Genomic DNA, 16,765 nt, shown 5'->3' with positions numbered 1-16,765 from the left:
ATTACAATACATTTTAACTACTTTTTTTTTTTTTTTTATCAAAATCAACTGACATTTTATAATACTTCTGTGACATTCTGTGAAAGCTTAACTCTGTGTGTTTAACTGAATGTTGGAATATATTCTTATATATTTTTGCAAGGTTATGTGGAAAATGGCAAAGTCTTTTGCCTCAGACCTCAGTGTTCTTTATGCTTCACAATGTTTGCTGCTAACATCAGAACAGAGGGACATCCCTATCTGTTGTGCATTTCCTCTCTTGTGGCGTACTGAAAACACAGAACAGATCAAATACGCCTAGTCTGAATTTTATTTTAAAAAACGTTTACTTAAAAAATAAAGGGGGGGATACCTGACTATTAACAGTGGTTCTTTATTCATACATACAATTATAATCTTGTTATTTTATGACAAGGCTTGACACAATAGCTTTGACACATGCCAGCAATGCCTGCTAAGAAAACACTGATTAAAATGATATGACTTTACAATGCTTCACACAAACAGTTTAGACAGTATGACAAAAACATCTAATCATAAAAAAAATTACTTTTTTTAACTTGAAATGTATTTTTATTTTTATTTTTTTTGCAGAAGGAATGGTCACATGTGGCTGTTTTCTTCCATGAAGGAATAGGGGCTAACTGAGCATGTGTAATATGAATATCATCTCTCTAGCTCATTCCTGATTGGAGAAATAAGCCATGTTACAACCCCCCCTGCACCCACCCCCACCCCCCACCCCACACCCCACACCCCACACCCCACATGTCATCTCCTGATGTAGCCTACATGCATCTTCATAGAACTGACTGCATTAAATGGTTTCCTGTGTTACTTCCTAATACACCTATGGTGTGAACTCATTTTGTCTCTTTCCTCACTGTCGCTGTAATGGAGTTGTTCGTCTTCATTGCTTTTCAGCTTCTTATGGAGGTTCAGACTTACAGTAAGTGTTCTCTGCGGTTTAATGTTGATAAAATACAGTTGGTTAAAAAAGTGTAATGAAAAAAGTTTAATCGTCAAAAATATTTCAGCATGTGTGATCAGTACATGTTTTAGTAGAACACAGCGAACACATGAACTTACAGACTCATGATCCTCTATGTGTGAGGTATATTAGTTTTACTTTGTCATGAAAAAATTCATTAAACTGTTTTCAGTTAAGCCTATTCATTGTGTAGTTGGGTGCTGTTGCAAAGATATTTTATGAGTTTACATTTGTTAGAAGGTTTGAAGGACCATGACTGGAAAATGATTGGAAATGTGGTCGATATGTAATGTAGTGATTGATTTGTCTGTTTTGGGTTGTTTCAGAAGCTCCTGCTGTAAAAGTATCTCCATATGTCCTAAGAGAGTCCAGCTCAGTGAAGATGATCTGTGAGACGCCAGCAGATGTTACAGTGAAACAGTGTCATTTCTACATAAACAGAGAAGAGAAGAATACAAAAGCCAGTTGGAAGTGTGAACTCGATCTCACTGGTGCTGAAGTGCTCAGATGGGCAGATGTAAAATCTCCTGCATCAGTCGACATTTACTGCTTCTATGAGTGGGGCAATAATAAACCATCATCTCATTCTCCTGCTGTTACAGTGACGGTTCAAGGTGAGAGATTTCACTGCTATTTTGGAAACTGTCATTGCAGTGTTTTTAGTAACTATGAATTATTTCACTTCAAACTGATTCACCTGAGAATCTTAGTAATCTTGAGTAATAGTGATGATGATGTTACACCTATATGGCTACGCTATATGATTTATAAAGACCGTAGGCTGTATAACAAAACACTGAAAAGACAGTGGTGCGTTGACACTCAACATGGGTTGGTAACCGTCTATAAGTCAGAAACAACATATTTAAACTGATTCTAGCAGTTGTGGGATGCTGTTAGATACTGGAGCAGTAGACAGTGATATGTGATGACAAACGCTTAACCACAGTGAGACTTTGGCAAGGGAACAATTTAGGCAGGAAGGAGGAGTCATGAGCTGATCATGTGATCAAATCTATAGAAGCTGATTGGGTCATTCAGAACCTTTTGTGACTACAAAAATTAATACATGTTAAATTAAAGGTGTGGTAAGCGATTTTTTAAGAAAATTTTTTATTTATTTTTTTCCTAAACCTGATTATCTAGCGTCTGCAAATCGACACTTAAAGGGATACTTCACCTCTGGAAAGATGAATGTGTATTTAAAATAGGTAATTTATGTAGAAGAAATGTGAAGACATTTTTGAATTTGGAGCTTTCTAAACTGAGAAAAGCCAGAAAATGTATTTTTGGCTTATGTGGATGAAAGACAACAACTCCCAGAATGCACTTGCTTCGCTGCCCTAGGAGGCCACTCCCAAGCCACGCCTACCGGTAAGAGAGCTCAGTTGAAAACAAGGCTTGGCTACTATTTGAGACTCCGTGATGAGTTTGCCAGGGATTTCGAGATCGCCCAAAATGTCCGGGATTCGGCTTTTGCGTTCTACAGTCGCCATTCATCATGTTTACTGTGGCGAGCACAGCAGGACGAGGCTGACGGTCTCGCATCTCTCACGGAGGAGCGGGAATTTTCTTAGCAATGGTAAAACGCACATCGACCGATCACTTGTTTAGCGTTCATGTAAACACTACATTCAGATTCACCAATCGGAATGAATTCAGTTAGATTGAAACAAAAGGTGTGCATGTAAAGAATGAATGGCGACCGCAGAAAGCAAAAGCCGAATCCCGGACATTTTGAACGATCTCGCCCGCCGGACAAGTCCGGGAAAAAGAGGATGGTAACCCCTACTACTCAGCTTTCTCCTACTACTCAGCTTTCTCCACAGAACAAGAGCCTGCTAGCTTAGTTTCCAAAGAAAGACGGCTGACACTGTGTGTACATTCCGTGAGTGAGATCCCACCCTCTATGGGCGGGTTGAAAACATGCGGAACAACGCCTTCTACTGGCTGTAGTCTTTAGCCTGTGGCCAGAAAATCCTCAGATGACGCAAACTGACGATTTTTGCGTCATCGGAGGATTTTTTCCAGACAAAAAAAATACATAAATCTCTTGTCTCAGGGGGATATGAGGGTGGAAAGCACAGTAATTCGAAAATACTACTGGTTTTCTACTAATACAAAGCTTAATGCTAAATCCTGAAGTATCCCTTTAATAAAAATAAATCTGGCGTCTTCAAATCGACACCCACAGCGTCTTCCAATCGACACTTAATACCTTTATACTCTAGCTCTCTGCGTCTTCCGTCGACAACTGGCCGAGTCTCTTACTCTTACTCTTGCGCAGCAGTAATAACAGACAGACTTTCAGCAAATGTGCTTTAAATGCCTTTATTAACGGCCGGGAGAGTGTTCGAGCAATTCTCAGAGAAACTCTCCCAAGAAGAATCAAGGCCGGAGGATCTCAGACAAATTCCATTGAGAAAATCCCACAGTACACAAGAATACAACAGTTTTTATAGTATAGAGGTATGGCATAAATGTAATGCTGCATTACATAATTTCCCCACTATTTGATTGGTTCTTCATATGCAAACCCCTCTGTTACTAGGTAAAGCAAACTTTGTTTTAATGACTTCATTTGTTAATCACAAGATTCTAACAGACTGTCTAGTTTCATTTCCCAAACTATGTTATTTATACACACACACAAAGTCACAGGTTTTCCATTGGTTTCATACAGTACATCCTGTTCAAATGTTAGGGTCAAATAAGGTTAGATGTTAGAAAAATGCCTAGTTTTCTTATCCTAGGGCTCACTCCAGTAGTCCTGATCCACTAGAGGGGGCATTTTTGCTCAGCCAATGTAAATCTATGGGATTTTACTTTTGATTATTAATTATACGAAAACTGTAAGTCTGAACAGTTTGAAAAGATATAGCAACAAACTTCAGAACAGGACCAAGGTCTGTGGCATTAAAGTCTAGGAGGAGTAGCAGTTGAAAATGTTGTCTCAGAATAATAATAATAAAAAGTTTAAATATTTTAAGTATTTCAATATGTTGGCTTTCTCTCTTGATATCTTTTTTCCATCTCAACAGCCACCTCATCTACTGCATATTTGACAACAGCCATAAAAACTAGTGAGTGGCGTTTATTTTATTTGTTTGTTTGTTTTAATTAAACATATCTGTGACATACACCATACAACATACACATCATCACAGATTTTACAATGCATTTAAAACACCTCTGCATATTAATTTCTGCTGTTTGCTGTGTATTATAAATGAGTTGAAACATGCAAATGAAAAGGACATGAAACCAATGATAGGTGGATGTTTTTTTAAATTTTATAATGAGTATTACATTAAATTATTCTTCCCAGCTTACTTTTCAGTTTTTAAAATATATTTATATTGTATTATTGTATGTTATATTGTATTAATACCACAACCAAATAGTTTTATTTCCAAACTAAATGCTTCCTTTGACATCGATGAATTCTCTTTGCAGCTTCAACAGCGACCTCTACTGGTGAAACTTTGACAGATAAAATTAAATTTTATTTAGAAAATAAAACACTTGACAAGCACAGGCATTTTTTCTCACTTCACTTTAAATTGGTTCAATAATGATTGTGTTTATTGCATAGCTTTCCTATGTGACAATGATTAGTCAGTCGCAGGATTTAGCAGTCAAATATTGTTAAACAGTAAAATTACAGCTAAACTGTATTATTGATCATTGTCTCTGGCAACTGCTTTACTACATACTAGCTGTAGACTAATAGTATCATATCTCTCATATCTCATCCCACTCTGACACACTGTTGATTCTATCAGCTGTTTTCATACCAGCTTCTGCTCTGCCTGAAACCACCAGAGAGTCAGAAACATGATAGTGGATTTTTGCGCATTTATTTTTTTTAAGAGAATATTAAATCTGTTTTAAATGTAAAATAAGAAGAATCCTTTTCCTGAGAGTGAGATCATTATTTTTGTCTTTTGACAGTCTCGTGGCTTATAGTAGTGCTGGTTTTCACTGGTATTGGTTTATTTCTGTCTGGACTCATGAGATTCATCTGTCTCTGCCACTTTGACAGTAAGTTTACATATGCATAAACTGAGCTCTGTGATATAGAAACATATAATAAAGTCTGTATCTGTGCAGGTTCTGATGACGTTCTCACAGAGGTGATCTACAGCTCCTGTCATGTGGAAACAACATCTCTGTTAACTTCCTCCGTGTGCTCCGCAAAACATGGATGAACCGTTTCTTTTCTTCACTTCTTGCTAATTTAAAGAATGATTCAGAATGCTACTGAATTCATATACCATTTTGTTGCTTGCTTATATATTGATTTCTTTATTTATTCTAGAATTTAACTTGATAATTCTTTATTTGAGAGATTGGCAGCTTTGAAAATAATGTTTGTGTAATAATACTCAAGACATTTATATATATTTATTCCTTTCCCTTTGTAGACCACACACACACATCTAAATACCCTATTAAGCTGTAAAGCCTGTACTGCTGTGTTGTACAGCCAAAGACTGTGAACAATAAACCTCCTTTGCATGGAACTGATCAAATCCAGTGTGTTCTGATCGACACCCCATAGAGGAAAGCTAGAAATAAACCGTCACCTATACAGTCCAACCTTTTTCAGTGCTACTATCGAATACTACTTGAACTATAATTCATGTGACTTTCTCTTTACTACTAGTGTTATTACGGTAGTTGTCAGTATATGTTCAAAGTATTAAACATATTTTAGTATCAGAGTGACCTTGATAATTCAGCATAAAAGAGCTGTCGGATATTGTTTGTTTTTTTGTAAATTAGTTTTAAATTATACAATTTACAGGTTGTTCTATAAATGCATTTTTACAGAATTATGACAACCACAGCTTAGTCATAATGACAACATTTTTGCAGTGTTATTTTCTGTTAAACAACTGTCTGTTCAATGAGCAACTGAACTGCTTGACTTTGTATAACGTTTTAGTCCGAAGATGAAGAAGAATTAAGAAGAAGAAAAAGTAAATCAAAAACTCAGCCAATCCAATATGATAACACAAACAGCGTGCAATGCACAAACAATACCAGATAATGAACTGAGGAAACTGAAGGACTTAAATACACAGGGTGATGAACTCAAACTGACAGGTGTGCTAATTAAATGAATATCTAATTCAACTAAGGACTGGCGGGAACAAAAGAACACAGGAAACAGGATAATAAGAGAAACAAACTAAAAGTCCATGAAAACTAAAGTAAAACAGGCAGAGCGTGACAGACATTATGTGCCTGTAGTCTGTGAGCCTACAAAGAATGTTATCGGTGACCCAGATCTGCTGAACATGTGGTCTCATAATGTACGTTCATTTTCATAGTTCTGACTGCACAAGCATTAAATGGTTTCCTGTGGTCTAATGTGTTACTTCCTAATTAAACTATTGTGTGAGACTCGTCTCTTTTCTCACTCTCTCTGTAATGGAGTTGTTCATCTTCATTGCTCTTCAGCTGTTTATGGAGGTTCAGTCTTACAGTAAGTGATCTCTGCTATTTAATGCTGATTAAATACTAAATGTCCACATTTGCTGTTAAAAAAAATGTATATTGACGCTTCTGCTTTACAGAAGTCTTGGTCAATACTCAACAGAAAGAGGGCAATACAGAGGAAAATGAGGTAATATGTGAACAGTCACACACAAACCCACATAAACAAACGAGAAGTCTATCATGAACAGATTACAACCATTTATCTTGTCTGTTTTTTTCAATCTTTCCGTTGTCTTCCTTAATAATGTTTACCACCTGTACTGCACGATCCCTGACAAACCAGTTCTCTCAAACGCAGGAGATCAAGTCTACAGTTTGGTGAAGATGCACTGATGAGTCTCAAGTCGTGTTTCATTATGTACATTCATTATAAATAAAATATCTTTACTTGCTGACAAACAGGTTTTTATTTTCATCATTTAGTGTTTGCCGTGAAATGCATTGTGACCTCTGTGACCACGCAGAAGACTTTCTCTGGAAAGGCTCTCTCGCCCAATACTGCCTTGTGAGAAGTGCTTGGGATTCACTGCAGAGACAATGGAGGTCCAGCCACAGCCTAACCCTAACCCTACCCACACCCCTAAACCTAAACCTAACTAGGACAAGCTCCATCTATATTATGTCCAGAGAGGGGGAGCTGGAGCTAGATGTCATCAGTGAATGGCACTTGTCATATTCATGTGCTTTAGACAGTCACAGAAACATTGTGTGGAGTATAATAGCTCCTCCAACCCCTCCTCCTCCAACATTCATGTAGAGCGTTTCTGATATTTATACGCTGCAATATTAATACCAACAGTAGCCTGCTAATTAAAGTGCTATTTCCAAACTAAATGGACATTGTTGAACTCTCTTTGCTGATTCAGTGGCGACCTCTACTGGTGAAACTTTGAAAACAGCCACAGAATCTACACCTCCTGCCAGGTGGAAAGATCTCTTTTATGCTCCTCAAAACATGGATGAACCATTTCATTTCTTCACTTGTTGCACCTCTAAAGAGAAAAAAAAAATATATGTACAGAAATAATGATACAATATGTTGGCTATATAGCTATTCAATTCATATATTGATCAGCAAGCCAAGGCAGAATCTGTGGAGCTTTCCCCCAAAAATAAATCATGTCCCACACGTAGATTATGCCTGTGGCCCTGAGCTGGCCTCTGTTACAGTGAATACAGCTGAACATGTGGTCTCATGATCTACGTTCATCTTCATAGAACTGACTGCATTATATGGTTTCCTGTGGTCTAATGTGTCACTTCCTAATTCAACTATTGTGTGAGTCTTGTCTCATTTCTCACTCTCGCTGTAATGGAGTTGTTCATCTTCATTGCTTTTCAGCTTCTTATGGAGGTTCAGTCTTACAGTAAGTGATCTTTGATGTTTAATGTTAATTTAACACTGAATGTCCACATTTGTAGAGAAAAAAACATTTGTCTAAAATACAGAATTTAAGCATGTGTGATCAGTATGTTTATGTTTTAGTAGAGCACAGCAGACACATGAACCTACAACCTTAAAGCAGTTTTACTTTAGCTATGACATTAAAATTCATGAAAATGATTGCAATAACCTATTTAATCCATTAATTAGAATTATGAGTCACGTAAACACCTTATTTGGAGTACAAGATAATTAATTTACATCTGCACATATAAAAGTTATTCTTGGAGCTACTGCATATATGCTGATAAAAGCTATAAGAATCAGAGGAATGCATTTTTGAAGTGCATGAAAAAGAGACTTTCTTTTCCTTTTTTTTCTTCTTTTTTTTTTTTTTTTTGCCAAACATTAAAAGAAATTAAAATGGACTTAAAGACCCCCTTTAATGAAAAACAAGTTTTTAATGTTGTTCATGTCTATGTGGTGTTTTTAATATACTTAAAGCCAAACCATGTGTAAATTCACCAGTCAACATCATTGCTGAGTATTTTCTCCTTAAAACTGCAGTCTATCAAAGACAGTGTCAAAAACACAGTTAGAAAGCACCCGTTTCCTACCGTCACAAACGTAATGAATCCTGTCAACGTGCAATGTTGGGCTTTACCTATCATTTCTATCATGCTCAGCTGGCATTTTAACACAGTGAGCACAAAATCACCTTTAAGAAGGGACAGGAAAAAGAGTGTACATGTAGCAATATAGTGGGTGAATTATGAATATGATGTATGTTATGATGAACTCTTTCTCCACTGACGTTCTGAGTTGTTCAAAACGTTTCTAAGGACACTGATGGTTAGAAGGCAGCTGTCTGACTCTGAGATGGTGAACGGGAACATGGTTAGTGTAACATTAGCATCTCATTATTAGCTGTTAAATAGTCAAGCCAAAGGCTAATCATCCCTATAGTGAAAAAATATATATATTAAAATTTATTTGAAATACATTTATTTTATGCCAAGTACAAATACAGTTACATATTTATGTACTTTATATAATACGCTGCATACCCTGCAATTCAACTTTTGGTATACTAAATTGGTATAAGTCTGATAAATTAGTACAACTAATTCTGCACTTAATGCACTTTAGTTATCTGGAAATAGTGTGAGGTTCAAATAAAGATATACTTTGATTGTGCTAAAATGGAACTATTGCAAATGTACTTTAGGTACACTTTAAATATCTTGCATTTAAAAACTGATATTATACAGAGATCATACTAACCTTACTAATAATGATATTAAAACACATTTTAGGCTTAATATTAAGAAATGTGCATTGTTTAAAAAAACACTCCAAATAAAGTTTAATCACAATATTTATATCAGTAAGTCTCAAGCGACATGTCTGTAAATATGTTAATGGATTTGTATACTTAGTATGAAGCAATTTATTTTAAATACATTTTGGAATATTTGTTTTTGTTTTTTTTAATAGGGATTTCAATTAGCCTACTGTTATATGTCCAACATTGTAGAGAGCGATACATAAAACGCATTACCGTTCTGATACATTGTCTTGTAGACAACCCTGTAAATTCTTCTTCTGAAATTTCTGTTTCAAACATATATGGCTGAATTAAACCAATATTTCCACTTGCCATTGTGTCGCGTTTAAGTCGACAGAGTGGATCATGTAGCCTGAGCTGGTGTGATTGAGTGGAGCCGGGGCTAATTTGCATATTTATGGATATGTGTAAATTCAAATTAAGCACGGGTGTAAAGTTACATTTTAAGGGTTGAAGAAATTATGTCATTTGATGAGTTTTAAGGGATACAATTATTGACTGTATGACTTTAAATTAGTAAACAAATACCTTTATGGGCTGGCCTACATTTTCCATTCATTGTGTAGTTGGCTGCTGCAAGGACATTTATGAATATACATTTGTTTAAGTTTCACCAAAACATGGACCATGATTGGAAAATGATGCATGGAAAAGTGGTCAGTATGAAGATGTAATGTAGGGATTGATCTATGTTTGTTGTTTCAGAAGCTCCTGCTGTGAAAGTATCTCCAGATGTCCTAAGTGAGTCCAGATCAGTGAAGATGATCTGTGAGACGCCAGCAGATGTTACAGTGAAACAGTGTTATTTCTACGTAAACAGTGAACAGAAGAATATAAAAGTCCATCAGTCATGTGAACTCGATCTCACTGGTGCTGAAGTGCTCAGATGCGCAGATGTAAAATCTCCTGCATTAGTCGACATTTACTGCTTCTACACAATAACTGAGTACGGGATTGATAAACCATCATCTCATTCTCCTGCTGTTACAGTGACGGTTCTAGGTGAGAGATTTCACTGATGTTCTTCTGCGTTACAAACTGTTAATACAATTTTCTTTCCATTAATTATGGATTAATTGACTTAAACAGGTTCACTTCAGAAACCCTCCATCAGTGTTAGTGACAATGATGTCCAGATCAACATAGCCTGTGAAATACCACTTTCAGTCAGAGCTGATTTCAACTGTAGTCTCTACACTGAGGATGTTCTTCTGAACAGAAGAGTCTCTCAGAAGAGTCAGTCTGGAGAGAATCATTGTGCGTTTTATCCAAGCTATAGTGAACTCTTCACACGATCAGTGAACAGCAGAAATCTGAGCTGTGATTATTACATCAACACTGAACCTGAGATCAGATCACCGCGCAGTGACACACACACCATCAGAGGTGAGGACTTTTTTACTGTAATCATTTTTTATGAGCACTTTTAGAGACACCTGTAGAATTCTTCAGCCAATATTATTTATGTAGGTCATTAGAACATGAAAGTTTGATCAATAAAAGAAAAAGTCAGTATTTACAACAAATAAAAACATTTGAGAAAAGTTGAATGGTATTGTGTATTACATCTAGGGCACTTCTTGATGAATACTATTTATAACAACCCTTCACTCTAAAAACTCCTGGGTCAAAAATAACCCATAATGGGTTATTTTTGACCCAACTCCTGGGTTAAAAGGGACCAACTAATTTATGGGTTATTTCAACTCAGAAAATTGGGTTATGCTTTTTGACCCAAATTATGGGTTAAATACCTGACCCAAATGTTGGGTTTAAAAAACCCAACATCTGGGTAGAAATAACCCAAAAATTAGTTGGTCCCTTTTTAACCCAGGAGTTGGGTCAAAAATAACCTAACTTGGGTCACTATCCCAGTATGCCTTATTTCAGAAAATAAAACTTTGTTTTACATTATATTACACACTTCAAGCACTTTTACATTTTTATTGCATTAAATAAAAATCTATAAGAAAAAACACACACTTGGACATGTTTATTTTCATATTTATTTGAGGTCACACTGTAATAACAATATTAGAAATAAAAAATAGAAAAATAAACAACAATTCTCAGAAGAGCCTCAGGAATTTAAGCCTGGGGCCAACTTTGGGGACAAGATTTTTGATAGTGTCCTCATCAAAGAGAAGAAATGCCTCCTCATCTATCTGAAAGACAGAAAACAAGACAACATGAGTATTGTTAATAAGTCGAGACAATTGTGAACCACTCACCAGACACTCTTTCATTATGAAGCTAACAAATAATCACTTTTAAGGTAATTGTTGTGGAAATAATTCTAGTCGAAGAGTTAGGAGGAAGGAGACAAGTGGAAACCTTTGAAAAGTCAAAGTATCAAAATGTTTTTTATTTCTTGCAAGAAATTGGCAGTTCACATACAGAGAGCATCTGCTATGCGAAAGGCAAAAGTCAGTTTCCTTTGCCAAGCTTATATACCCTTAACACACCCTAAAAAACTGCATCTCTCAAAAGATCGCCTCGTTTACCTTAAAAGGAAAAACGCCTTTGTTCAAGACCTCTTGTCTGACATAAATTCTATCTAGACAGGACAATACCATGCCTGCTTACCAGTTCCTGTTTTTAGCTGCCGCTCAAATTCACACATTTGGCTTATCTCTATTTCTATCAAAGTTGCGCACATATTTTTCACACTTGAAGTACCCAAAAGGTCACTTAAAGTACACATTGTCCCTTTGTTAGTTAGTCTCCTCTTATAACCTCAGAACATCTTGTTCTTACAAGCTTGTCACACATTAATGCATTTCTAAAACTTGGTTATACATCTTTAATAATGCACTTTTAGTTTATATGGTTATACTCCTTTAAATGCTTATGAGTAAAAATAAGTGTTCAGCTTAATACAAGTTGTTAACATTCACATCTAGAAAATAAAAACACATCTAAGGTAAAAGAACACATCTAAATGTTAAATTTCCATTACATAATGCAGTGGGTTTTTTATTTTTATTTTTTTTACGTGGCCCAAATTGCTAGTTAACTAATGTGGTTCTTTTGCAGCATTAAAGGTATAGCGGAGGATCTTTCCAAATTTTAGATAAGACCCGCCCTCTCCACTTTTTGAAAAGTTTGATTGATTCACCAGAATGATTGACAATTAGGAGGACCAATAGTTTAGACTACCCACCAGGAAGTAAAACATCCTCCGCTATACCTTTAACATTAACTTACCCATTTTGTGTGAATGACATATTTTCTTTCATTAAAAAGTGTAATGACAGCCCATTCTTATGCATAACAGCTTAAAGACAAGGCACAATAATCTTTTAGGGTTGTACATACCCCACTGTCGAAGAAGTTGTTATTTTCACAAAATCTTGCACTGACACATTTAAGTCTTATTAAAAAAAAAATGTAGGTATAGAGAGATGATATAAGGGCAATAAGAGTAAAATGCTGACCTCTGTCAGCTCAGACAGCTGCCACTCAGTTAGCTTATCAGCGACAAAACTGTGGAGAAAACAGCAATATAGAGGTTAGCAACAATTTGAAGACTTGACCCGCTTCTTTAACTGTAACTACTTCAGCCAGTAGAGCACTGTATAATATGATAAGCACGGCACAGCTGGAAAACATAAGTCAACTATTGTGTTGCCTCGTCGCTCTGTAGCCGCAGCTATGGGGCTCTCACAGCGGACGAGAAGCGCCGCGTCGCGTCTAGGACAACTCGAGGTATCGCTCACCGGATTTGCACTCTCTCAAGGGGCTCGCGAAGCGCAGCGCCGCGTCTTTAAAATTCGAACACATTATGCTCTATGAGTGCACACACACACACACACACACACACACACACACACACACACACACACACACACACACACACAGGCGGTCTGTCCGCGGCACCCAGCAACGGCTCAGGACCGTGTTCAAAATCGCGTCCGCTTGTGCGATAACCAGGGTTCTCAAGTTTTATCAAAAGCTTGGCGTGAGATCACATGCGGTTAGGGGAGGAGCCCTAATGGAGGCCCGCCCCCGCCTGTCCCCGCCCCCCAATTTTACACATTGTTCATAATTAACCAGCACAAATTGAAATTATAACAATTGGTAAATCTGATAAATGACAGAGCAATTCATCACATCAAATATACTATTTAATGTTATATTTCAAATTACAAATATACAAAAATATAACAAATTGCCCCCCGTGAGAAAATTTTGTGCATTTTAATGTTAAATCCATCAATCTGGTGCACTTTGAGAGTTCACAATTAAAAGCTCCAAACTATATTCAGTGTGCAAATTAAACAAAGAAAAATTGAAACCTCTTTTAGTTACAGTGTCTATTTACATTACACCTACTACATAATAATAGTTATATAATATAATATTAATCCTATGACCGTAATAGCCATATTTTGTAAAAACAAATGCACTAAAAAATAAAGGAAACTTTCATAATTAGATTTGTACCTATTTCTATACTTGAAAGAGATAAGCACATGATCTTTTATTTTGACGCAAACTGCATCAAGCTTTTATTTTGGCGGGAAACATGGTTTACAAACGCATATCATTAAATTTCTAGTGAATTGCGGTAATCGTCAAATATGCAGATATGGAAATAATCTGTAACTGGGTTATGGGTTCCTACACTCATGACATGGCCTAAGTGTTTTGAAAGTAGTTATGCTTAACGTTACCGCGGATTACTCATCTCTCTCCTGATCCTCCTCACTATCATCATCATCACTGGAGCTGATGAAGGGCAGAAAACATACTGTATATTTTGACACAGTTTACAGTGTCTGCTTTAAGGGCCAGTTTCTATTGTTTCACGCTATTTCTCTGCACATTCCTTGCGTTTCTTCTCCATCTCGCTGAATATTTTGACAGATGCACACTGACACTGCTGCACGCTCGCTCACTCGTTTAAAGTTGTGATTGGGCCAGCCCAGTGTCAATCAAGAAAAGAACCAATGGGCCGCTGATCTACATGTTTCATGGGCTTGTCTGTCAGAAAAAAAAACCTACTTTTTTTGACCAATGCATTACACCAGCACAAACCCAGCGCGTTCGCGCGATGTTGTTGGTTACCTAGTAACGAACGTACGGTGCGTGTGCGTGCGCCTCGTACACAACGTTATAAAGCTTGCAGGACAACTTGGTTGGCATTGCCTTTTCAGCGTGAGAAATACATGGTGTGGCGTGTGAGCGTGTGAACTGGTTGAATTGCGTGTGTCTCACGGCCAATGCGTGAGACTTGAGAACCCTGGCGATAACGTTACCTCGAGTTGTCCTAGACCTAGATGTTGTCGTGATAGCCGCGGCTACATGTCAACCACAGAATTACCACGGCTAACGCTAGTCTCAATGTAGCAACGTATTTATTTATTTTTAGCAAATGGTGCTAAACTAGCAACAGGGACATGGACACAGAAAAGTTAACATTACATCAACACTGAAAATACTCTCTTACCTTGAATATAGATGAAGTTCCACCGATGAAGCACAGGCCAAAACGGATCGAGCGCGAAGCGACGGTTATTTCAAACGACTGTTGTGAGAAAATTCCAGAACAACTGCGAGAGAGAAAGCCAACCCTATAACCCAGAACATGGGTTACTCTTTGAAAAATAACTCAGAAACACAATCCATGAATTGGGTCAAAATATTAGCCCTATAACCCAGAAAATGGTTACTCTCTGAAAAAATAACCCATAATTTTAACCCAACACAAATAACCCAGAAAATGGGTTGAAGAAATAACCCAGGAGTTTTTAGAGTGTTTACAACACTGAAAGGTCAAATACACTAAATGTATTGATCGGTATTGGTCTATGAAGTCAGAAACAACATAGTGAAGCTGATTCTAGCAGTTGTGGGACGCTGTAAGATAGTGAGTCAGTAGACTGAGATCTGTGAAATCTTCTTACACGGAATAACTTGTAGGTTCTTCTCAGACAAACGCCTAACCAGTGTGACTTCAGCAAGTGAACTGATATATTTAGGCAGGAAGGAAGAGTCGCTTCAGCTGATCATGTCAGGGAGCTAGACATCATCTGACACATCTACAGAAAGAAGCTTGTTTCTGCACATCTAATATGATGGAGAGAGAGGAGAAACGGCAAGCAAATGATTTAATATTTTAAAAGTTTCTTTGTACGGTTTTATTCCTGTTCTGCAGCACTTCTTGAACTCTTTCTATTAATACACAAATTAATACACTTGAAGTAGAAGTATTTCAATTTAAGTATCTTTCAGAAATATGCTCTGATCTGGTTAAACTCATATGACATTGATATATTAGGATTTTTACATATGCAAATAAAGAACCATTATACAGTGAGTGATTGACGGTCAGTTTAAAACAACTTAAAGTGTTGATATTATCATGCAAAAGGAACCATCAAAATAAAATATTTTTGTATTTTGTCGAACCAACTAATACCACAAACCATCACAAAAAAAAAGTCAAATGCTAATGCTGACGTTTGTGCTGTAGTTTTCCCTCCAAAATGATGTAACTTCATGAAGGATGATGTCATTAACTGCTTTTTAATAGTTTTAATAGTTTAAAATGACAAAAGACTAACATGATGAAAGTTAAGGACACTGTTTTTTTCTTTGTTTTGTTTCCAGTTTTTGCAACTTTCAGAAGAGTCACCTTCATCTAATCTGAGAGATGAATACATTTCAATTTTCCTTTCTTCTTCACTAGGTTTTCCTCAGGCCAAGTTAACAGCATCTGCTTCAGTTATTAAGGAAACAGACACAGTTCAGCTGAGCTGTGAGAATACTGAAGATCTGAAGATGGAGATGTGTGTCTTTAACATAAATGGAAGAGAAAGTAACTCAGAACAGAGCTCATCATGTCAGCTCTCACTCACTGGATCTCAGATCAGTATTTGGTCAGAAAGTCAAAGTTCATCTGTGAGAATAACCTGCAACTACACTGTGGAGAAGTCACAAGTTCTCATACCATCTCCTCTCTCCGATCCAGTGACAATAACAATCCAGAGTGAGTCTTGAGATTTATGTATTGATAATCTGTTTAAAAGGTTATTTCTATCAAAAAACAAACACCAAAATCCTTTACATAGCCTACATCTATCTACTGTGATTTACTTTATGAATCTATGATATGGGCTGTTCATTCTTGTAATGTTTCTCTGTACAGCAGGATTATTGAAAACAAAATTAGTGTCAGTTTATATACAACTGTATAAACTCATGTTACAGTGCTGGTTCTTTGGTTCTGTAATATCCTTATTGGATATAAACTAATACAGAGCAGAATTACATCATACGGCATAATGTGGGAAAAAAGTTGTATTTGAAGGCTCTGTGCCTTTAACAACAGACTGTATTGACATTTGCTTTAAAGTTAAATATTGCAATTGCTCCCTGCAATACTGGTAAACTGTCTTTACAGTTTCAACACCAACTACACATGTTACAACAGCCATGAAAACCTGTGAGTAATTGAGTTTGTAAAATCAAAAATACATAATTCTTATTCCACATTGAATGATGTGGCAATTGTTCTGTCAGGCTCATT

At 36.6% G+C, this 16,765-nt stretch overlaps 2 protein-coding genes across 2 annotated transcripts in view; both read left to right on the top strand.

Moving 5' to 3' along the window:
* Positions 1 to 867: 867 nt before the first annotated feature.
* LOC309487816 (uncharacterized protein) lies at positions 868 to 5,511 on the top strand. Its single transcript, XM_082155692.1, has 5 exons — positions 868 to 949; positions 1,318 to 1,605; positions 4,033 to 4,074; positions 4,946 to 5,035; positions 5,105 to 5,511. Exons 1-5 carry the CDS (start codon positions 895 to 897, stop codon positions 5,200 to 5,202), a joined length of 573 nt encoding a protein of 190 aa, XP_082011818.1. The 5' UTR covers positions 868 to 894; the 3' UTR covers positions 5,203 to 5,511.
* Positions 5,512 to 6,029: 518 nt separating this feature from the next.
* Positions 6,030 to 16,765, top strand: part of LOC309487806 (uncharacterized protein) — a 74,953-nt gene continuing 64,217 nt past the window's right edge. The window contains exons 1-4 of the mRNA XM_082155652.1: positions 6,030 to 6,485; positions 6,577 to 7,866; positions 9,937 to 10,233; positions 10,321 to 10,617. Of these exons, the coding sequence (XP_082011778.1) occupies positions 7,812 to 7,866; positions 9,937 to 10,233; positions 10,321 to 10,617 (649 nt within the window). The 5' untranslated portion in view covers positions 6,030 to 6,485; positions 6,577 to 7,811. The remainder of the gene's footprint in view (positions 6,486 to 6,576; positions 7,867 to 9,936; positions 10,234 to 10,320; positions 10,618 to 16,765) is intronic.

This window comes from Leuciscus leuciscus (genome assembly GCF_965113295.1).
Source record: "Leuciscus leuciscus genome assembly, chromosome: 23".
Classification (NCBI taxonomy): Eukaryota; Metazoa; Chordata; class Actinopteri; order Cypriniformes; family Leuciscidae; genus Leuciscus; species Leuciscus leuciscus.
This window is presented reverse-complemented; position numbering and strand designations above follow the sequence as displayed.

Excerpts from the sequence above, each read along its gene's own strand:
- LOC309487816 (XM_082155692.1), top strand. The coding sequence starts at position 895 with ATGGAGTTGTTCGTCTTCATTGCTTTTCAGCTTCTTATGGAGGTTCAG. Across the intron at positions 1,606-4,032 it reads TGTTACAGTGACGGTTCAAG|CCACCTCATCTACTGCATAT; the intron begins GTGAGAGATTTC and ends CCATCTCAACAG. Across the intron at positions 5,036-5,104 it reads CTGTCTCTGCCACTTTGACA|GTTCTGATGACGTTCTCACA; the intron begins GTAAGTTTACAT and ends GTATCTGTGCAG.